Source organism: Contarinia nasturtii, unplaced genomic scaffold (assembly GCF_009176525.2).
Source record: "Contarinia nasturtii isolate CC-2019 unplaced genomic scaffold, AAFC_CNas_1.1 Cnas_scaffold_695, whole genome shotgun sequence".
Classification (NCBI taxonomy): Eukaryota; Metazoa; Arthropoda; class Insecta; order Diptera; family Cecidomyiidae; genus Contarinia; species Contarinia nasturtii.
In genome coordinates, this window is record NW_022198046.1 from 6,576,666 (window position 1) to 6,600,926 (window position 24,261).

The 24,261-nt window shown below is 34.9% G+C and overlaps 1 protein-coding gene across 3 annotated transcripts in view; it reads right to left on the reverse strand.

The window, feature by feature from the left end:
- The window catches only part of LOC116340993 (proteoglycan 4), a 67,059-nt gene extending 42,798 nt beyond the window's left edge, over positions 1-24,261 (reverse strand). Inside the window, exons 1-2 of one of the 3 annotated variants that reach the window (XM_031767799.1) lie at positions 23,533-24,261; positions 9,262-9,504 (exon numbers count right to left, since the gene is read on the reverse strand). In XM_031767799.1, coding sequence (XP_031623659.1) covers positions 9,262-9,354 — 93 coding nt within the window. In that variant the 5' untranslated portion in view covers positions 9,355-9,504; positions 23,533-24,261. Of the gene's footprint in view, positions 1-9,261; positions 9,505-22,998; positions 23,276-23,532 lie in introns of those variants that run through there. The other 2 variants (XM_031767800.1, XM_031767798.1) reach the window with 2 other exon arrangements.

Here is a 24,261-nt window from a genome sequence, read left to right on the forward strand (position 1 = left end):
TCGTTTTTATTGTAACCCATTATACAGCTGGTGGCGACCGCTGCCTCATTTTTTTCATCTCACCATACAGTGTCACTGTATAAGATTCTTGAATAACGTGAAACTATAGTTATCCAACGGACGTTAAGTTGTGCATATTTCCATAATTAATTTCTGGAAAAGTTAGCGAAATTGTGTCGATGGCATCCAATATAAACTGCAACTAAGTGTTGCCGCAATCATTTGAGTACTGGTACGAAATATAGTTGTCGCAGCATCAGCATCAGCCACAGTGCAGCAGCTGCGGTAACATTGATCGCAATGCTCTTATTTATTGCCAACTCAATTAACCTGTGACTTGATACGTGATTCATTTCTGTAAAATTCATTGCGCGGAAAAAAGCGAATCGTTTCCATTCGAATGAAAGAGGGCAAAGCAGACCGATATTGAATTAAGTAATCTGGGTTAGATGTGACTTGGGTTATTTTTTTGCAATTCTCTTGCTTTTCAATAGAAAAGAAACACATTTATGACAGTGCTATCCAATTTATACGAAAATCTAGGTGCTTCTTTTTTTGCCGGAGAAAGTTCACTTCTGATTATTCAAATTTCGTTTTTCAAACATTGAAATCAATCGATTGCAGTTTCTCGCATTCCAATATGAAATATTCGTGCATGTGATGGGGATTTGCAATGCATTGTGCTCTGACATCCAGCAATTTATTAATAAAATCAGAATCTTGTTTTTACTCGGTGAAAAACCTTACCAGTTTTTCTCGAAAAATACATTTCCGTTGCAAATGCACACCCATGCGCATATACAGTACCAAACATTGAATGTGATAGAGCAAATTGGAAGGATAAAAAAAACAATGCGATTACTATTTTTGAGAAATATATTAGGCTATATTGATTCAGTCGACCGATTTTCCTGACACAGAGTGAATCTAATATGCTTTCAAATGTTAATGGTTCTCATTCATGTAGCTCATGTGATCCATTTTTCATGTGTGCAAAAACGGGCAAAAAAACAAAATTGTACGCGAACTGTGGCACATGTCCGAGAATGACAAAAAACACAGAAAGAGAGAGAGAGAACATAAAATAATAAAAAAATGGCAGTGAGAGGATTTCGGTGTGCAAAACATGCTCGAATGCGAAAGAATATTTCCGAAGAAGAAATAGAACGATTGGTAACTAAAAGAAGGAATTGATGTATTTGTTGCATCGTGCATATTGGTCATAAATGTAATTTAACATGATCGAATAGTGGCATCCAATGTACAAATTGCATTTACTGGCCACTGATTTCGATGACTCAAATATGAGCAAATTGAGTTTAGTCTTGAGCTTGAAATGAAGTGAGTGGAATAACTTATGAGTTTGAGTGCAACACTTAGATGAGGTAGAGTAAGAGAGACACACAGAACGAGGTAAAAACATGTACCGAATTCTTTCAGAAGAGCATTGAGCATTTTTTTTATTATTGTGGGCGCTCATCGAATACGACGAACGAAGAAGCCACACAGCCAACCAGAATTTTGTGACGCAAAAGTATTGTACGCGCAATGAACTGTAAATTGGAACTGAATGTGGTTATATTTCATGTGTTGTGAGTACGATTACCGGCAGGCAGAAAGGTGAAACACTTCAGGGCAACGCTTTTCAATGCGAAGAAAAAAAAGAATGAACAAAACGAAGTTATCGAAGTGAAAACGACAAATGAACTGAATGCTTGCCACTAACTCTTCATTTGTGTACCCTTTGGATGCTTGGTTGGTTAGCTGGCTGCCTGTCTGAATGGCTCAAACATTTCAAATCAAAATGCATTCGAAATCAGTTTTGCGGTACATTGTTTGAGTGTGTTCTCTCTCGCACTCTCGGTGTGTATGTACTCAATGTATGGATATCATGCGAGTATGATTCATTCATGCAAATATACGATGAACAAACGAACAGAATCGGATTAGAAAAGACAGATTTTGCAATTGCAAACGAACAATAATTTATCATGGGAAATTCAATTTGACATCTTCATCAACATCATGACTGTTGCATTTAATAAAAGCGTCCGATCAAATAATACAGCAAACTCTTTTTCAATGCATATATACTTTGCTTTGGATGCATGTTATACGTCAGCTATTTCTTAATGCCAGTACTCCAACTGCTGCTGCTGTCAATTCAAACGAAAATGCTTCTGAGCTTGCAAATATTTTTGGAAAAAAAAAATTGAAACATTCTCGAATGCTTTTCAAACGAATCAAGCATAAAATATTACAAAGTATGCGAATTGTATGCCATTGCCAAACTGACAAATGACACATTACATCGTAATTAGTTTGGATCACAAGCCGGTGCTCTTTGATTGCAATAAGAAATATTCGCACATTGCTTAGCAGCAATGGACGCTAATTATTATGGTCTTTTGTATTGATTTATGTCATTCATTTGTAATATGCTTAAATCTTACACAAACGACACATGCACATAGCCCAAAGAGATTATCTTAAGAACTTTCGAATTAATTACTCGCATTCATGTGCATTTCAATATTTCAACATTCATATAAACGACATGTGATTTATTCTCTTTAATTTTGCTCTGATGGATACATGGATCGAAACACAAAAGTCATTCTATTTAGAGCAAAGATGAACATAACCAAAGGCTGTTCTTTTCCTGTCTCTTTTGCACACAGTTCCTTATGCTCCCTCTTACTTTTCCCTCCTTCATTCTCCCGCTCTTTACTTCTTTGTATGCTCCTTTTTTTGTCCAACTCTGTTCCAGCTTATTTTCATTGAAAATTAACTGCAAGTGTTTGGTTCGAGTCCATTGAGTTTTGCGAAATAAAATCGATAGCCGAGGGCTTTTGAATGAAAAGAAAGCACAAATTTTGTAACATCATCATGACCGTTTCATGCTAACGCCTTCACTTGTTATTGTTCTTGAATAATGATGTCGACTAACTGGCAAACATAAATAGAGAACCATAACGATTTTGGTGTGTTCGAAAATGTTTCTTCAACTACTACATGTAATAATATGGAATCAACGTGCGAAACGTTCCTATAAACGGCTATGCAGAGCGTAATTCGTGCGTTCATGATTATATATATGTAGCAATCAGATCGACGTCTTTGTATCAATCATGACTCTGAAGTGTTCAATGAATACAATCAGGAAATGAATAAAAATGATATGATTTAATTCACACGCATGAAAAAAGAACAATCAACATCATTTCAATACATCCGAACAAAATTCATCAAAACCAAAATGGAATGTTGAAATCGATACCATATAATCATGACAAAATAACAGCTAAACGCTAGAATTTTTACACACATCAGCATTGCTTACGTGCTACGACCAATGACCATCCAATTGCAAACGATGATACAACGAAATTTTTCTCGGTTCACCTATGATTTTGGAATTCGCCGAGTCAGCAATCTATTCTCGTCTTCTTTATTCAGTTCTTCTTGAATCATTTAGTTTCTTACCTTTTAAGCAATAACTTTTGATTTTTTTTTCTCACACCGTTCCATTGATCGCAAACAGAAATTAGAAAGACATCGATTTCAAGAATAGAATGATTTCAGTTAGATGATCAAGAGCAACACAATACACACACACTTGGTTAGAAAAATATTGACTCGTTTAAATGGCCAGCACTTTTATTATGTTGTTACGACCGAAGTAGCAGAAAAAAATGAACTCGAATACAGAGAGCGAGAGAGAAAGAGAGCTAACAAAAAAAGTTTGCCATGGTCTAGCATTGTTGATGGCTATCGGCAGTGCAATCTGAGCGGGTTTGTTGTGTTCGTTTGTATTTTTGACATTTTACTTAACGAATTGTTTACAGAGGGAAAAGTTTGCCGTTATCTCTCTCTCTCTCACTGCCACTTTTGTTGATTTCGCTTTTCAGCATTTTATAGATATATTCTTTTTTTTTTTTTTTTTGTTCCTGTTGTCTCTATGTGTTTATGTCAATTCCGCTGTGTGAAATCAAGTGGAACGCGAGTTGTTTTGTGGAAAAAAATTATGTATTTGGTCACTGTTTTTCGTTGCGCGCTTAATCTTTTGTTTCGGTGGTGGTCAATTTGTTCTTTGGCTTTAATTTAGTTCTGATTCAGTCGGCAAAAAAAAACACCAGCTCAATGCTATCAAAATAATGATTTCGCATTTTCGTACAAAAAAAAAAAACAATGAAAAAAAAACAGAAGGGATGCTAGATCTTCGGGACCATACAGTGCAGATGGTTTGCACGATGCGTGGTTGTGCCCTCAAGGCATTTTGTTCTCAAAGTAAACAGAAAAAATGGCCACTAAATCTATTGCAAGTCTTTTTTTTGTGAAACGAGATCTCTTTGTTTTCTGTAGTGAAACGGGACACAATTCGAACAGCACGAGTCGATTATGCGCTGATATTCTGTCAGAGTTTGCAACTGGTCTTTGTTTTGTATGCACGCGCACTCAAAACCAGTGACCGGTTCGCGCATATTTCTATGCCTGATAGCTATGCTAAGCATAGCGGAGACGCAAGCCGCAACGCACCCGTCACCATTCGATTCGAGCTATATTGTATGCGCACGGTCGTCTGCATAAACGAACATGTGTATTGTTCATATAGAGTGAACGGCGATGCGTCGGTTGCGTTTGCGGCTATACTTGGCATATCTATGCTACCTAGCGTATTTAGGCAAGCATAGAAATATGCGCGAACCGGTCACTGCTCAAAACTTTCAATCCGATGTACACCATTTTCAAAAGCATGCTAGAAACGCCGAGCCGAAAATTGCAAAACGAAATTGAAAAGAAGCAATGGCATCAGGAGGCCACCGAAACAGGCATCAGATGTGCAAGCAATTTTTGCTTTTAGTTTTCATTATAAACGGCATCAGCACACATTCTCTTCAGCCGAACAAAAAAAAATTAACAACAAAAGCAAAAGCGATGGCAACATCAACGCCATATATACATATAATATGACTTTGCAATTTTCGCCCCGAAATGCATTGCGAAACATTGGTGCACAAGAGCAAATTATGACTGTAAGGCTAGAATAAGTGCCGACTAACTCGTTCTGGGGAATATTTTAGAATTTCGCCAAACCAAAAAAAAAAAACATACAGCAACTACAACGACAACGACGTCAACGATGATGATGATGAAAAAAGAAATGGCGGCCAAAAAATTACGTTGGAACAAGAAGAAGAAAAAAAGTAATAATTGCAGCGGCAACAGTAGCAGCGATTTCGTCGAAAAATTCTATGAAAAGCTGAAGTTCATTGCGCCTTCAGCTCAATAGATGTAATTTCAAAGCGACGAAATTGCGACGAGAACACAACTAAAAAAATAAAATAAAAAGAGCATCCAACAAGAACATAAAAATCAACCAACTTATTCATTCACACGAGAATGAAGAGAAAGGAAAACAAAACAGAGAAAGAGATGCGAGTGAATGAGAGAGGCAAAAGCATACAGGCAAAAAAGTGTGCACAAAACTTTGTTTGGCAGTTAGAACAGAGAATGTCATTAAAATTAAAACAAAACAAAATGAGTTTAACTGAATTTTTTCACTTTATGTCGGATTTTTAGTTTTTTTTTTTGAATTCGAGACAAAAAGAATATCGCCGATAAAGTAGCATGAACTGGTTATATTTTATGTGCCTGTGTGTTTTTCATGTGTCATTTAAATTGCGTAGAAAAGTTTCCGTAAAAATAATGTTTGACATTATTCGTTTTGTTGTGGATTGTTTTGTTGTTGTTCGTTGCTTACATTACGAATTTTTTTCTTGTTGCTCCTTGATTTGATCTTTTTGCATGAATTGCGGCTTAAACACATTCAAGCCTATGCTGACGAATAGAGTGAGAGTAATTTTGTCTTGAATAAAATTCATCAGTCGACTGGAACACTGCACACGTATAAATTTAATGTTTGTATTGGAAATGAAATAAATACGAATATTTCAAATAAGAAAACAACAAATGCATTCAACAAAATCCGGTATAAGAACCAGTTGTGATTGTTCCCTTGTAACGTACACATCAACATTGACAATTCAAAATTCAACATTTCGGAAAGTTGATGAAAAAGAATTGCACATGAATGAAGATGATCGTTTATTTTTGCACAACGTCTCACCTCTATCTCTATTTTTTTCTTCTTCTTCTTCTGCTGCTGGCTTGATATACTGACGTGTCGCTTTTCATTCTATATTCTTAACTTGATGAAGAGCAATGTGATCTTTTCAATATTACCGGTTTATGCATTATAGGCTCATGCATACAAATTACAAAGAGCGCAGAGCACTTGTTAAGTACATTGAGTTTTCAGCTTATCGCCTGAAAGCACTTTAGTGTATGTATTATATTTCGTCGTTTCGCGTTCGACATTTAATGACTTCACCATTGTAAATGGTGTTATAATCGTCGCATGCGAAACTTCAGCAGCAGCGGCACCACCGCCACCATCATCATCCGAATAAAAGAAATGAAAGACGAATCATGCTTTTATTATTGTCTCTGTCTCTTGTGCACAAAATTCATTTGAGCAAATTAACGGTATTTCAAAATCGAAAGAGATTATAAAACGACTGACTGGCACTGAAAAACAATGCCGACTAAATACAATTCTGAAAAATTCCGACGTAATCACATTTTTTTTGTTTTGTTTAGACTAAAATTCTTACATTAGATTCCGGCGCTTTAGAATTATGCTGTTTAAACGTGAAACAAAAATACAAAAGAATTAAATGAGATTCGGTTCGGCGTAACAAGCAAACGAGAGAGGAAAAACAGCACATTAGCTGTAATGTGGCCGAGTGATGTGAGTTATAACGCCGTTGTTCTTATGTGTTTTTCGGTTGATTATGATGATGATGAAATAAATACCGAAATCAATACAAATTTTGGACCCCGTTTTCAATTCCCCCCAGAGTTCAATAACATCGAAAAAAAAGTTGGATGGAAATTATAATGGCATTTGATGTATACTCTTAATTTTTGAGCAGCCATTAATTACATCAAACAAGTCAAGGTGCGCCATTCAAAGAGAGCGCCATTGTACTATGGCAACAAGCACTTGGTCACATTTTTGAGCAGCTCATTTTTGTGATTCGTAATAATGGTCTTCTAATGCCATTCCTCATACTCTCATTGAACAAAAATAATGAAAAAAAAACTCTTGACGAAAATCATTTGATGATAATAATGTCAAAAAGGTCGATGTCGCGATCCCAATGTAGATGTTGTAAGAAGATAAAAAAACGAAGTTGATGTGCTCAATGCTTTAGTTTAAAATCAGTCAGCAAATAATATTCAATTGACAATTGACAATTTAACAAATTGAACCGAATAGATATGAAGTACCTAGATATACTTCATGTGATATTATATGAAAATGTCGTCGTATCATCGGCATCATTTCATTTTATCTGGTGCGTGTCAAGTGACTTTTCCAAAATGGTAAGACAGTTCCGTCGTTCGCGTTCAACTGACGAATAAGCGAGAAGAAAGACGAGAAAAGAAATTTAATTCAATGGAAATTCGTATTCAAATTAGCTTTTCACCAGAAATGGAAAAATCAAAAGAGAATTCAATTGAATCGATGCTTGCGTGCATGCTCTTCTCTCACATTGTCACTGGCGCACATATTTTCCACAACGGAACATAAAATACACATTGCCATTTTAAATATCAATTGATTGCGCGTATTTGTAGCTCTCAAAAACACAGCCAAAATGATACAGCCATTTGAAAAATGTTCTCGCACGAATTTCTAGTGCAGCTCGACTTAAAAGCATTGACAACATATACTCTTGAACTTCTATACTCTTGGCTCAATGTCTCTCATGTGCTTGAAACTTTTGTTTCATATTTTGTTGTTGTTGTTGTTCAATTGCGCGACATGAGCGAAGGGAAGAGCACCAGCAAACAATTTACATTTTATTGATGTTGTGTGAAGTGTATATATGTTTTTCCCTTTGCTCATATTCACGCTCAGGAAAGACGCGCACAATCAACGCCCGTCGTCATAATTATACGTAGAAATCAACATTCATCAAAAGGTACGATATTTTTTTTCCCTATCTCTGTGTGTCTCTGCTTGAGTCGTGCCACATTCCAAAATAAAACCAGAATCACTGCTCGATACAATGTTGACGGATGCTGCCCATTATTGTGCTGTTGTTGCCGCCGTATCTTTGTTTCGTATCACAAAAAGCATAAAATATAAATTAAAAGCCATCCAGGTTTTGTAGCAATTTGTATTGTAAATCAACATTAAAAAATATGACCTTATATACGATATAAAATGGCATTAAAAAAAAAACGTAAGAAATATCAAAAAAAAGTACTGTGCGTATATTTCAACTGTGTACGTCGAAGTGAATTGAATCTCAGATTGAGAGAGTATAAATTAAAAAATTCCATCGCTTTATAGCGAGTATTTTGTTTGTACGAGAAGAGCCTGTACCAAAGTGAATCTCTTTTCATTTTTCAATATTCTTTTTAGTATAAAACGTTTCAGGTTACGATTGGCATGCGATGAAATGCTATTTTTTCACATTCAATACATTTTTCTTTTTCATTTTGAGATGAAGAAGAAAAAAAAACGCATACTGTGGCGACGATAAAGCAAGTGTTTCTTGTTTTTCTCTTTCCATCATCTCAGTCGCTTTGCACGTCAATAAACCAACAGAAATGATGATGATAATAAAAGAAAAAAATACAAAATGGAAAAAGGAACGAAGAAGCGACCAGAATAAATGCAACATCATTTAATCATCAGTGAAGCGCTTAGATTTTTATATACGTAATCAAATTGAACGAATTATCGAGTGTATTAAATTGTCTTTCAGGTTTTGATGGAAAGACACTTGACTACCTAAAAATGGGAATGTGGGTATATTCTTCTGATGGTGCCGTGCTGCTGCTGCTGCACCGTCACTAAGATGCTAAAAAATGTATATTTTCGTTTGGATTTTGTAGAGTCAGAATGCCATTCCGGTAAGCTTTAATATGTATAGACAGATTGCTATTAGAATTATGAAAGATGCGTTACATAACGTTGATTTTTTTTATTGAAATGGAAATGTCTGAGAACCGTTGTCATATTGTTTCAAAAGCCAAAAGAAAATAATGGATCGAATTTCTTCGAATTTTTTTGATTTGAACATCATAAATTAAATACTTTTGAATCCTTTGAAAGCTTTGATCTCCCCCCTTCTCCTCTAAGCAAATCAAACAAATTAAATAGTCTGTCGAAAAACTTACCATGACGCGATTTGTCGACGATGAATGTCTGTTGTAGTAATCGTTATCGCCTAGACTCTGGAAATATTTTTTTGTGCCATAAACCGTGTCCATCTTGAGTGTGTCTCTGGGTTTCTTTTTTTCTATCTTCAATAATTCTATTGTCTTCTTTTTTTGTAGCTTGTTGCTTCTTTTCGGTGTATGTCACCTCTTTCAGTTTAAATGCAGGTCAGTGTATGGGAACCAACTTCATGAGAATTTCAACTGTAAAAAAAATCAAGACCGAATTATTCTACATTAATCATTTGAATTTGAATATAAGTAGTTTTTTGAATGAATTATATGACAATTGGCTAGAAGACAATTGCGATGGAAAGCAGGACAAATATCAAAATTACAGAAAGAGAAACAAAAAACACACACACATATAGTAAACCGCACGTCATGGGTGTAACTATAATGACTCAATTACAATTTGAACGAACATAGAAAAGAAAATCAAGTAGAAAACGCAGCAATTTTAACGGAAATTATGTGTACATGTGTTGAAAGTTCATTGAAGTCAGGTAACCTTTTTTAAGCATTTTACCATTACCATTCCCAACGGAGACTTGTTGTTATAAAAATAATAATCATAATACAATGAATTGGAATTGTTTTAGGAAAAAAACAAACACAAAAAAATGTTACCAACAACCGGCATTTCATTTATATTGGTTATGTATTCGATATTGTGTATGTGTGTGTGTTAGCGTCTCTCTATCATGGAATGCAATCGCACCAAACGCACCGACAACAAAATCACATCATAATTAAATAACAAGCTTTGTGTGTTGCATCGCAGTTTTCAACTGTTATGTTTTCATCCATAAGTCCACTTCAAATGTGCTTGTTCTCAGCAATGAACATGAGAGCGAGAGAAAAAAGCGACGACAACATAAAAATGAGGGAAAAACACGCTCTCATATGTTGTTTGTATATGGCCACTTCAAGCGGACTGCATGCATGCTGCGTGGAATGTAGCGGTGAGCTGTCGTGTATTTCAAACTCTTTTTTTTCTTGATACCTTTAGCTCATATATATATTCTTTCACTCATTGGTTTTTCGTTTGTTTGCTTTCAACAATCCCGATATTTTTTCAATCTATTTGAAGTTTTCCTATTTGCTCAGCGTGTTCATCCGTCGTTTCACGTGTGCACGTATTTTATTGTATAGACATGAGAATCTTTGTGTATTGTTTCTCTCCCCCCCTCTCTCTCTTTGTCAAGCATATTTTTGTTTGTTTTATGCAGGTTTTTCACTCGTCGCTTCGATTTTCTATCGAAGTTTTGTGTTGAGAGTTTCATTCGATCGGGATTTTTTGCTGTTGTTTTTTAATACTGTTTTTTTTTCTCTGCCATTTTAAGTATGTGTATTTTTCCATATCTTTGCGCTTTAGTCGCTATTTACTTTCGAGATTTGATTCGATTCCAATCGACAAAGACCAAACGGCCATCATTTGATTCGGTTTTTGTTCAAACCATTTGTGTAATGCTTTTCTACTTAAACTCATTCCAAAACTATTTGTCCGCACATTTTCTATATGGCACAAAATCTTTCGTTCTTCAACGATTGAATTTAATTCTTACAGTTTGTTCTATAAATACACTTCAATGTTCATGTTGATCTGATTTTGAATGATAAAAAGGCAGGCAACAGCTACAACCATCAACAACATAACCAATGGTAAACGGAGCCGAATGCATGTGAAATACGGGAATAGAATGTGCATTCAATAGAAAAACGCACAATTCAAATTGTGAACATGGATTTTTCATCGACAATGTGAAATGAAATCCCTATCTTGCTCAGTCATTCATTCACTTATTCGTTCGCTTTCGATTGTAATAATCTAAGTTTTATACGTGCACTGTGTCACAAAACCGCATCTTGTAAATACCAATATATTCCAACGATGTTCTCTCTTCCGCTCTCTCTCTCTCTTTTTTCTGGTCGTACTTAGTACGGTCAAACGAACATGAAACGAATCCAAAGACGAAATCAACACAAATAATGGCCAGAATATGTTGAACAGCGCATTAGCGGTGTATACTCTGCACATTTGACGAAAGCAAACGAGAAATAAAGAAAAAATAAAGAACACACAGCACCATGGAATACACAACCGAGCACATTCCATCAACGGATTGGTCCAGAGTAATAGGAAAAAGTTTCAAACGACGACAACGAAACAACAAACGAATGAACGTAACAAAACGACGAAAATAAAACCACAAAACACCACAACACAACGGTACAAGAAAAACAGAAAGCAGAAATCTCAAATAAAAGTTGATCTTCAGCTCTTCAAACATGTTTTCGATTGTTTCTCTTTTGTCTTCTTATCTTCTTGTTCTGATTCGAATTTGTACGTTGCTGGTTGCTGCTGCTGCTGCATCACTTCTGGGTTCATGAAAATGATTACAATTTCTGTTTTCTTCACTCTCTCCATTTCATCTGGCACGTACCTTTGGCTTTTTTTTAGCTTCTTTCTGTACTTTATACTGTGTGTACCAAATAACGACTTTTTTCTGTTGTGTTTCGCTTTTTGTTTTCCATCTCGCTCTCAATCTATCTCCCTCTCTATCCCACTCTCTGTGTGCTTTGTCGAACAAAGCAAAATTATTTTCATTTTAAATTGAAACTTCGGAATTAGAATTATTTTTTCTTTCTCGTTGATTTTATTCGCTCACAAATCTAAGCATATTGGCGATTATCTCGACGAATCGATATCACCTTTGGCCAAAGATAAATTACAAAAATTCTTCTCAATGTGCGCTTGTATTGATGACCGAATTTACCGAATCATACGGATCAATGTGCAATAATATCCGTATGCATACGAATATCCACAGTCAGCTATCGCTGATCACACACTACATTATTCAAAATGTATCGTATCCCCATACATTGGAACGTGGCATAAATGTGCAGATATACTGACAACTTTCGGTATTATGTACAATTGTACAATCAATACGTGCATACATGCTCATAATTTGATGTCGAAACCAACCAAAAATCGAGCCCAGAACCAGAATCAGAATTGGAGCATTGAAAAGAAAGCGGCATTAAGCAGAAATATCATGATTTAATGAGTTTTTGCAATACGAATGCAGTGCCATTTATAGCCTTATATATGTCCGTATCTTTTTTTCTTGTAGTGTAGTTGTTGCCGGTTTTTGCATACTTTTCAAATACAAATACACATCGTTCTGTGTATGTCCATTTTACCATTTCGACAAAGTGAATTTACGTGTCGCATTTTTGTGTTTTCTGCTTTCATTTCGAATGATATGAAATCTCGCTTCTATTTACTAGCGCATTCGTTGCGATAGCGAAACGGATCGAATTAATTGCGGCGGCGATGAGTTCATATTTTCCACGGATGGCTTTGATACAAACCCGTCACATAGACTCAGTACATGCACGCGCGAAAATATACAACATTGGTGCATGGTTTAATACATTTTCGCCTGTACGCTTTGGTATTATCTCTTGTCGAAGCGAGAATCATTGTTGTTCGTGCAAATTTCCGCGCGCCGAAATTTAAATTGGAATGCCCGAGATAACGTGCGATGAAAGTTGAACATGAACAAAAAAAAATATGGAACGCAAAATATAAAAAGTAAAATCGTTGTTGTTTTTTCTCTGTTTAATTCTGTGTTCCAGTTCATACTCTCGATGCTGATTTTAGGCTGTCTTTTTTTCACAACTAGGTATGATGAATAGATTTCATTGTGTTAACCGGACGAAATTGTGAGCATAAAAAAACGATGTGTTTCAAACAATTTCAAGTTTGTTGATATGATTCAGTAGTTATCTGCAGGCAATGGCATACAACAATTGGCAGCCGAACGCATACCAAAATGAAAAAGAAACAAAAAAATTCACTTGAAATTGAATCTCTATTCATGTGTTGAGTGGAGTGTGTGCCAAATCAATTACGAATACAATGATTCACGGCGAAAGTTTGTACATGTGTTTTTCGGATCAGCCATTGTCTCCAAAACTGAATCTAGTGCATCAATCAACTCTTATTCTGGTTTTCGCTCTCTTTCTCTCTCACACAGACTCGACTCACCTCTACTTATTCCTTTTTATGTGGGCACTTAACATCTCGTTCTCTGTGTATGTTAAGTGTTCTTCTGGCAAATTCGGCGAGCACATTTGGTCGTTTGACATTTGATAGTATCGGATGACATGTTTTTGAAAGAAAAAAAGACCTGATGTGACTACATTTCGTGGTAACTGTGCTAATGTCAAAAATTGGTTTTACTTTTGATGGCTTTTCAAATGGTTTCTGTGGCCACGTTTTCAATTTAATCAACTTTGAAAATCGTTTATTTCCCTTTCAAACAATACAACCATCACTTTTGTCAGTTTCGACAAACCGAATAACATGGATTTGTTGGATGTTTGGCATCAAGTTCTCTTAGTCTGCCAAAGATAGAAGATAGATTTCAATTGCATGCCACAGGAAATATTCGTTATTTGTCGCAATAAATAGAAAATGGAATTCGTTAATTGAGCAAATAGAATCGAGAATTTTCTTATCATCATACCTCATGTATATGCCAACAGGAAATCGATTCGACCATAAATTACACGTTGAAATCTAAATTGAAACCGAATACACTACATGAGACTATTTGGCTTAAATAAGTGATTGTCTTACGATCGAACATCGATATAATAAGAGTGATAGAATACGAAAGTCAATTCTCTTTAGTATATTCATCAATGTATAGCATTTATATTGAAAAATTTATTACATATTCAATATTTTAATTATGTATTTGATGAATAATAATATTATTACACGCCACCTTCTAAGCCATTGATTCTGTATAGAATTTTCTTCTTCTTTAAAATTAAATTTTCATTTTTCGACGTTTTAAAACCCCCCATGGAATTTACTTCATTTGACATGGGTTGATTTTCATTTATTTTAAACATCGAACAACTTTTTACTGAATTCGATGCAGATTACGGACATACAATTACTGAATCAGTGATTAAGCAGCACAGTAAAACCGTACACTCCCTGTTTTTGAATGCTGCGGTATACATAGTTTTGTCCATAGAAAGTTCTACGAAATATTTGCACCGGTCCATGTTTTATGAAAAAAAAAAGTTTTCCAGTTATAATTTTTTCTTCGATGTTGTAACATATTGAATCATGTTTATTTATTAAATACATCTATAAGAGTTATAGACTCTATTTTGAATGGAGGGATTGTGACACTCATCAAAGAAACCGTTAATCCATAAATAAAACATGTGAAATGTCTGAACCCGACAAAAGCCAACGCATGCACAAAAAAAACCCGATCCAGCCAAACGGATTAATAACGCTTCAAAAGAACAAATCCAAAATGTTTGAAACAAAACGGTATATTTTTTGATGCGTAAGCATGGGCTTCAATCGATTGAAATGAAAGAAAAAAAACGAGAAGTTCAGAATTACTGCACACATTTAACCGCATGTTTTTATTGATTCAGAATGTGTATGACACGTGTACAGTGTGTTTTTTCCGCCGGAAACTTTGCAAAATTGGTCGCTTTATTTAAACGCATTGCAGTTGATTTATGTGGTATGCTAACAAGTGATTCCATAGTTTTTGTGACACAATCACAACAACAGATTTAAATTGTTTGCCTCCGGTTTTGATTAGTTTTCAATTTGAATTAGTGAGAATCAATTTTCATACATTGATATTTTTATCCGAATGGTTTTTTTGTTGAATCAAGTAATTTAATTTCGTTCTACAGCTTACATGTAGTCGACATAATCAGTTAGGTATAGATTTTGACACTTTGTATTTATTCCAAAGCCAAATGGAATCGAATTTCTTTCGACCATTTTATAAAACTAAAATCCAAACAATTACATTTTCAAATACAATTATTTTCTGTTTGTTCAGCATGTTGGAAAAACCGCGTCGACATTTAAAAATAGGTTAACCGACAAAATGCCAACTACATTTCCGAGCTGTTCGAGAGTGTGGCTTGAATATTTAATATATTTTTTCCTCATTCTCTTGAATTTGTCAAAAAACGGAGATAGTGTCTCTCTCTCTCTCTCTCTCTCTCTCTGTGTGTGTGTGTGTGTGTGAGAGAGAGAGAGAGAGAGAAAGAGAGCTTGTATCATTAATATGTTAGAAAAAAGCGCACATGTGTGATATATAATATAATTAAAATAATTATACATTTTTTTCGGTTTGAACATAGATAAGTTGAAAAAACTTTTGGTTTTAAAATTGAATAAAGCAACTTTGACGTTCGAAATGTGTTCTTTCAGCATTTTGATGGTGGACGTTATTTTTTATCTCTCGTTCTATTTTTCTTTCATTGCGTTCTCTCTTGTCGGTTAATGTAAATTCAATTTGTTGTTGTTGGTGGTGATGCTGTCTACATTTTCTCACTTTGTGGCTTCTGTAGAATTTCCCTTTGTCGACCGCGCAGAGAGAAGAGCAATTCGATCGTTTTTCGACTACTGCAAGGGTTTTTTATATGTCTGTGCGGTTTTTCTGTTGAATCAGTCGATTCTCTCTCTCTCTCTCTCTCTCTCTCTCTCTCTCTCTCTCTCTGAGCCGTTATTGTTTCACTCTCTAGTTGTTGGTTGTTTTTTTTTGGTTAGTGCCTTTTTGCCTAAACCGTTTGCCGTTGTTTACTTTGCAATTTTCATTTAGAAATTTATGCATTGGATCCTTTGAAGTGGTTTCGATTCAACACACTGAATTCGGAATTTAACTTCGATTCGTGGGCTCATGTAAATTGTATTTATTTAGAAAATGAAAAACTTTTCATTCCAGCCGACAACACACAAAATGTTTGACGGCATTTTGTGGCACTTAGCCACACCGTTGATATTTTGTAGGGAGATTGTTTTTTTAAAGTCTCGTAAGCATCAAGTGGTAATATTTTTTTCTTTCTTTCGAAAAAAGTGTATGTTTGTATGCTTTTGTTTTCATTTTGTTTAGAATTCAATCTCAATGGGATGTCGGTTTCTTATGTGCTCACTTGGAGTGTTCATAAATGTAGATGTAGATGCGCGTCACATTCGTCTTGTCTAAAAAAAAACACATTTTGATAGTGAGAGCAACAATATGTTGTGCTACTGTCTACAAGCAATTTGTTTCCCATGTATGTAGACGCTAACAACTAAAAAAATATCGCGCGCTGCACCCGGCAATTTTTTTTTTCGTTCTCTTCATTTGTTGTTTCGCCACGATTTCGATTAATAATACATCATTATATTATAGACTATTTTTCCCGTCGAATGTGACGAGATAGACAGAAAGGGAGAGACAGAGAAAACAATGCAAAATAACAAGATATAATGAACATCGCACCAATGTAAATAATAATAAAAAATAATAATATCGGTAGCTATGGTAAGCGACATAGCCGTTTTAAGAATACATCGAACACTAAACGCGCTCCTCAATCCACTTGGTGCCGTGTTTGTATTCTTGGTGTGATAGCGTTCGTGTGTGTATATGCCATGGACGTGGCGGTTTACTGTTCATTGTGTGGAAGCGAATGGCATGTAAACTGGTAAAAATATGTAAATTGTTTATTATCGTGCACATCGTCGTCGCCAACTATAGCTTGTGTTCGACACCAAATACGAAAATTAAAAACATACCAGAAGCAAATAGCGAGTGAAAGAGCGTACACAGAGAGAACGAGAGCGAGAGAAACATCAACTAGCGGGAACGAAATAGAAACTATTCTCTATTTTTTTTTCAACAAAACACAGAAGAAAAAATAGGTTTATAGGTTGGCTGGTTTCAATTTGATTGTACCCGAAGTGCGCGGATGTATTTAGATATGTGCTTCTACTGTTTTTTTTCTGCAGCAATGTTTGTTATTCTTTGTGTTTGCACACCGTGTGACCATGTTGCATGTGTTATTCTTGTAAATAATATTTACCAAGCCGTGTAATAGTTGTTTTCTTAGCGAAATTATTACATGATTTGTCGGAGATCCAGAGAGTGAATGAATAAACGACAAAACGAACAAAAAATAGATTAAACTTATTAACCTAAAACAAATTTTATTCCGAGCAACGTTGTTAAGTGCTATTCTACATGTTGATTTTCTACATTTGGGCGACAAAAGTAAGGTGGGCACATGCTTTTGGTGACATCAAAACCACTTAGCAATTTTGCCAACGTGTAAAAAGATTGGAAGAAAATTGCGTGGTACAAAGAACAGTAACAACAAAAAAAATGGGAACAAAAACTCTTTCTCTGTGTCGTTTAAATGGGCCTAAGATCATTTATAATAATTTGACCAACAACATCCACTTATATTCTCTTCGTTGGTTCTCTTTCTTTGATTGTTTTGCTTCTTATTTTCTCATCATTTTTGTGTTCGCCGGTTGATTTTTTTGTTCGTTCTTAATCTGATTGGACTAGCTCATTTCTAATTTTAGATTGTATGATATTCATGTCAACGACAATTTTAATGGACGTTTGAGCCAATTAATTGATTTTAAAAAGAAAATCATTACGATCTCTAGACTTTCATCTGTCTAAAAACTCGTATTTGTAATAGATATGCTTGAATGTGTGTTAACGGTATTATAATGTGGATAAAAGCCTCATTTCGTTTCCTTGACATTTGAAAAAAATGTTTCAGCGAAATTAAACTTAAGAATGTTTGATTCACTCAAGGATTTCTGGCATTCAGAGTGAAGGCATTCTATGAAATCATATTTTTTTTCATTGTTATGTGCATTTTTGATGGAGCGAACGCTTGCTGAAAATATTTTCTATATTGTAAGAATATTAAACCAACTTTTGTGGAATTTTCAATTAAAACTAATGAAATTTGCATAGTGCATTGAATCAAATTGGATGTGGTCCGATCGGAATAGACGATGCATGTGTCTGTACGTGTATTATATTTTTTATTTTGTTTAGGGATTAGCATTGATTTATTGAAAGGACACCGGATTCAGTTTGAAACAAATGGTAAACATGCGTGATGCATAATCGCGATTGAATTGATGTAAATCATTTGATGTCAAATGAATTACGTAAACACTTAAATGGAAGCTGTGACGAAATCGAATGCGTGCGTTTTGTATAATAATTACCCAATGACATATCAAATGATAGAAAATTGAATAGCGTTTAAATAGACAATCGATACAGATGCTTGTATACTTTATCGATTTTGCTGAAATAACCAACAACCCTCCAAAAACCAATAACATTATGCAATCTACGTAATATTTCCACTCTGAATACCATCAACTGTCCGATCAAACGTGTAGGCATTTTGTGCGCGTAACAAAATGTCAAATCAAAACTAATTAACCCAAAACAAAAAGCGCAACGAACTAAAGTGATTTCCCGTTGTCATTTATCATGTTTGTTTTTAATCATTGTTATATAAATAATGATGCAAGCAGGAGACAGCGTGCAGGGCGGCATTTTTGCTACCACAGAGAGTTTGAACCAGTCATTGTGCCTGCATGCTCTTACCATTGTTCGCGATGTGGCGAGATACAACGAGAAAAAAAATCCATTATTACGCATACTATGCACGTATTTCTTTGTGTGTTACAAATTGTTTACGGGATCGCGTTCATTTGGTAGTGTAAACATTGTGAATAGCGTTCATGTAACGCGCAATAGGAACACGTCGGAAACGATAAGTATCATGGCAATGAAGGAACATTTTAAGAAGGAGAAAAATGTACGGCGGTTCATTTCTCTTTTTTCGCTCGCGTGTATACCGTAATGGAGATTTTTTACTTTGCACTTATTCGCTTATGCTCAACTTATTCTCTCTTGTTGGTGCTGTGTGCAAATGAACAAATGCGCTTGTTGTATCGTTCGTTTTTTTCTCTCTTTTTTTGGATGCAAAGAATTTCAGTAGTTTGTCGAGCATTTTCCTGTTGACTGCCACATTCCATTGACGGTGTATTGCTTACGAAAAGAAGTACACACAAAAAAACGGCCACTGTGTTTATACCATTTTATTATAGTTGTTTGCATGTTTCCTTTGTTTTTATCGATCCAATCTATCTCCGTGCAGTGTGCACTGTGCACACAATCACCAAAAACTGATGCTCATTTCAATATACACAATATTGACCATGAACTAACGGAAAATAATAAGAAAATATTCAACGGTGTGTATCAGTGTGTATACTATGGTCTTTTATCTCAGATTTTTTCAATGAAATCGCATTCACGCGTCAAATTAAATTTTCTACAATAAAGCTTCTAATCAATGTTTAAACACATTTTCGATCGCTACACGAATTCGTGACATAAATTTTCAATTTTTTTTCCTCTTCTATCTGTTGCTCGGTTGTGCGGTTTCTCAAAATATTAGTTCCGAACACGGTAAAATATTTGTTGTTATTTTTTTTTCTTTGGAAAAACGTTCATTGAATTTTTGCGATTCAACGACGGAATTGAATTTTCTATCGCTAATTGTCAATTCAATGGTAACGCTCATTGAAATGTGAAAATGCGGCCCAATTTCATGAATTGTCAAGCACACTTCCCGAGAAATGGAATTTATATTTTTTTGGAAGCGATAAGATAGTAGACAAGAGAAAAAATTCCAACAAAATGTGCGAAAATGTATCTTGAATTGAGACAATAGCATAAAATGCAATTAGAAATTCAACGAAATGACTTGAGACTCTTCTTTATCTCTATTAATTTGGCGGGATGGGTGTATGTGAGTCTGAGATTGGGTTTTGTTCTTCTTCGTTTTCGAATTTCTATCTCTCTTCCATTCTTTTTTGCTTGTATTTTTTTTTATTCCGGTGTGTGTTATCTTTTGTGCTGACGTTAAATTTGGTAGTTTTCTGATTCGAAAAATGCACAGATGTTACGTGCTTCAATAAATTCGGTGATTTCGTGCGTAAATTGAACTTATTGAGCGAAAATTTTACTTCAAGTGGTTTTTGTATCGTATCTCGATACAATTTTTCTTGTCGATTCATTTTCATTCTTTCTATCTCTCAGTTTTGCACTCACCCTCCTTCGGCCCGTTTACATCTCGGTCAATTTGTAAAGCACTGTACTCAATTCCGTATGCACAGTAAAACGATATGAATGAGTACGCGAGTTTCGTTTCTCTTGGATTCTGAGTGCGCGCGCTCTCTCTTTTTCTCTCACTTTCAAAACAATAAAATCTTGGCTCAGAATGTCTGATTGAACACCAACACCGAGATGCGAAAAATCTCTCCAATCAATTTATTTATGTTGTTAAAGTTTTTCGTTATCGTTTGTTCTGGCGGTTTTTTTTTTCGTCTTTCATTTCATTCCTCTAGGCCAAAACTCTTTATTTCTTGGTGTGCGGTACTTTTTTTTGCCTTCTTTCGCGAAGAGGAATGAAAGCGCAATTGTACAATAGTTTAATGTGAGATAAAACATTTATTGTTGCAAAATGCGGAGAAAATGTTTTTTATGCGCACAATTGATTTTCGTGAATATCACGCGTCTACAACTTCTCATACATTTTAATTAATTTCAAGAGTGGATCAATCGATCAAATAAAACATCAAATTGAATTGCTTCAATGGTGGCTGTCTTGCTTTCCCATTCCTCTGTGGCAGTGCATGGACGCCCGAGACAACAACAACAACAAAAAATGGAACAAACAAAAATTTCAATTTCCCACTTTTTTGCCCATTCAGTGAAATTCAATGGCAGGCATCCTGCCATTGTAGACTCAACTCGACACGATTCTCGTTTCTCATTTGAATAAATATCCTCTGTGTTTCTTGTCGGTGCGCGCAATTTTAAATTTAAATGAGCCAAAGGTCATGCTTATTTAAGAAAATTGAAATCGCTCCTTTTTATTATTTGCTTCACTTTTTTCTCTCTTTCTGTCTCTGGTTCGGTCGGCGCTTGCGTTTGCAAGGTAAAATTTCATTCGTATAGATTTCGTCATTTTTTTTTATTCATCGTTTTTATTCTTTTTTCCTTCAATATCAATTCACTCGTTTTCAATTTGCAACTTAATTTGCTTCAACGACATTCGGCTCAGCAGTCGGTGGTTGCAAAAAGCAATACAATAAATATGGAAATGTTATTCGTCTTTCATTCACTGTCGAAATATAAAACCATCATCATAAATCATAAAGAAAGTCTATGGAAACCGATGAATCTATCTTGAGACATACAACAACAATAAAAATATATGAAATTTGTTTCGAAGAGACACATTTGTCCGTAGAAAGTACGTGAGAATATGCGCGTGACAGAGACCTAGGCTTATTTGTATTTAAAGAAAAAAAATGCATCTCAAGATCATATGATGAAAAGAACCTTTCTTATATTCGGTAGCGTTAAACGAAAGCCAAGAGAGAAAAAAATTATTTACATCAATTTTATGTAAATCCGATTCAACGACGTGGCATGTATGGTACATTGCGCCAAGTGTCTCTTCGTTACACTTCCTTTGACAATCAACATCCACTCTCTTGTATATAGATTTTAAAAAGGCCTATAGTCGAAAGCAACAAAATGAAAACGATAGAAAGACCGAGAAAGAGAGAGGCGAGCGCACGAACGAAGAAAAAAACAAAGACTTAAATAAAATTATAATGCTGAGTTACACACACACACACACTGAGCTGAATATAAGTTCGCCGAATTTTCCGTAAAGTGAAATTAAGCTTAAAAATTCACTTGACATCAAATATAGCATTACGTACTTCACTTGTATACTTGATTTTGTCGCTTCTATTCAAAGTGATTGTTCACTTTTCGACCAAGGGGAACGGGTAAAAATGTACTCGACTACGTCGACGACAACATGCAAAATATCAACTTTGAATTAATATGTTTTCACTAGAATGGATATAATACAAAAGAAAAAATACTTTATTTTTCAACTTACTATGGCAAAAAGATGTGCAAAATTGCTGATGAAATACAAAACAAAAAGAGCAAAAAGGATGAGAGCAGAAAAAAATCAGGCATTGAACATTCAATGAAAAAAATTGAAAATAATTCAAATGGAAAATGGAAATGTAATTTTCACCTTTGCAACATTCATTCGAACTGTCTGAAATGTAACATGCCTTTGCATAGAGTTCAATAATGCACATCGTTTCATTTTTGTCTATGCATGCGCAAGCAAATTTATTCAATAGAATACAACGAAATTATGTCAGATTTTTTCGAGACTAACAGCGTCATGTGAACTGATGCCATTGTATAGACAAAGACATAAATTGACAATGTTAAGACACGGTATGAACCATTTTTTCGTAACATCAACTTAATTGTGCGCATCGTATGCAGTCTCTTTATTTTGCTTCAGTCATTAAAGTTCTATGTGTTCGGCGGGCAAAATGTTAAAATCTCTTTCATCATTTGATATTGTTCAAAAATTGTATAGAAGAAAGAATCTAAATTAAACCAACAGTCCATGACCCGGCATACTCATTCAAAATACTGCGTCCTCATACCCATGTATATAAAATAATCCATACAAATCTACACACTATTCAAATATGACTTCTACGCAATCTTTGCGTATTCGTTTTGCTCAGCGAAAAAGAAAGCATTGAAGGAAATGGAAGAAAGAAAAGAAAAACACAAGTAGAAGTTCAGAATTCATTCGGAAACCCAGAGATTGTTTTGGGGAGGGTAGAAATGGAAGAAAAAAAAACATTCTAAAGAGTGCTACGTGAATTTTTATTTAATTCTACTGTCGTTTTCATACATTACGTTTATGCTTTTTTTATTCAGATTTCTTCGTTGCGTTGTGATGCCATCGCTCGAGTGCATTTGTCGCGAAGAGGTCGTTCTCGTGTATTTTTTTGTTGTTTTTAATATTCAGCTTCTTCTTCTGTTGCTTCGGCTTGCAGATTAAGTTGATCTCGCTTGCAGTCTTTATCCGCGTTCTTTTTACTTTAAATTCGAAAGTTTTCAGTGCGTATGTGTGCGAGAAAGCATAAAAACACTTCTATTCCGGCAAACGAACGAATTTTAAGAAGCAAAAAAAAAATATATATGTATATGTAATAATATTATGTATTCACAAGCATTGAAAATTTTCGACGGAATCGTAGTCGTTGCATGTAGAACGCAATGTAAGTCTTTTGTGTTGGAAAGTTTTCAGTTTCAACATGTGAATGCAATAAATGAATTCAACAACGATGTCTATGCTTTTGTCACAAGAACCGAAATGCACTTAAGAATTTCAAATTGTTTGCAACCCCAAAACGAAACGAAAAATGAAATGGAAACAACTTACAGTGGCGACGGCGACTGCTGTTGAAAATATAATGTTGATAAAAACGGAACAAGAAAGAGATGCAAACTCTGAATTCACCGCTATAATTATGTGCTTGAATTAAGAGATTACATCGATCCCAGAATTACACTGCTTTTGCGTTCAACATTCACTTAACGCATGAATCCGTTTTTTTTTCTTGATTTCTTCTTTTTTTTTCACTTCATATATTCAAATATACTCTCTATTGTCGTTCGTGTTTTTTGTGCGCTTGATGATTTCTTCTTCTTTATTTTTGAGCGAGCTATCCGTGCACTTGCTCTCTAATTAATCCAAATTAAAATGTTGACTCGTTTTCACAAGATTCGTAAACACATACACTCATATACATTGAAAAAAGCACCAAAACGCGGGCGGTTTTTTAAAAGAAATTTTTTATGTTTAAAGAATTTTTCTACTTGTTGGCTCTTTTGTTTGACACATTAATTATGTTACGTTCTTTTCGTTCACACCAAGGAAATGTACAGTATATTTATGTTTTTTTTTTTCTCGTTGCTCGCGCAAAATAAGATTCACGTTTTATATCATCCTTTTTGCTATTCTACAGCACCGACAGTATCCACTTTTTTCTGGCTTTGTTTGCCGTATTCATTGAAGTTTTTTTTTCTTTTGATGAATATGGTAACGAGTTTGTTGTTTCTTTAATTGCTTTCGCATACAATAAACGATGAAATAAAATTCTGATTTAAA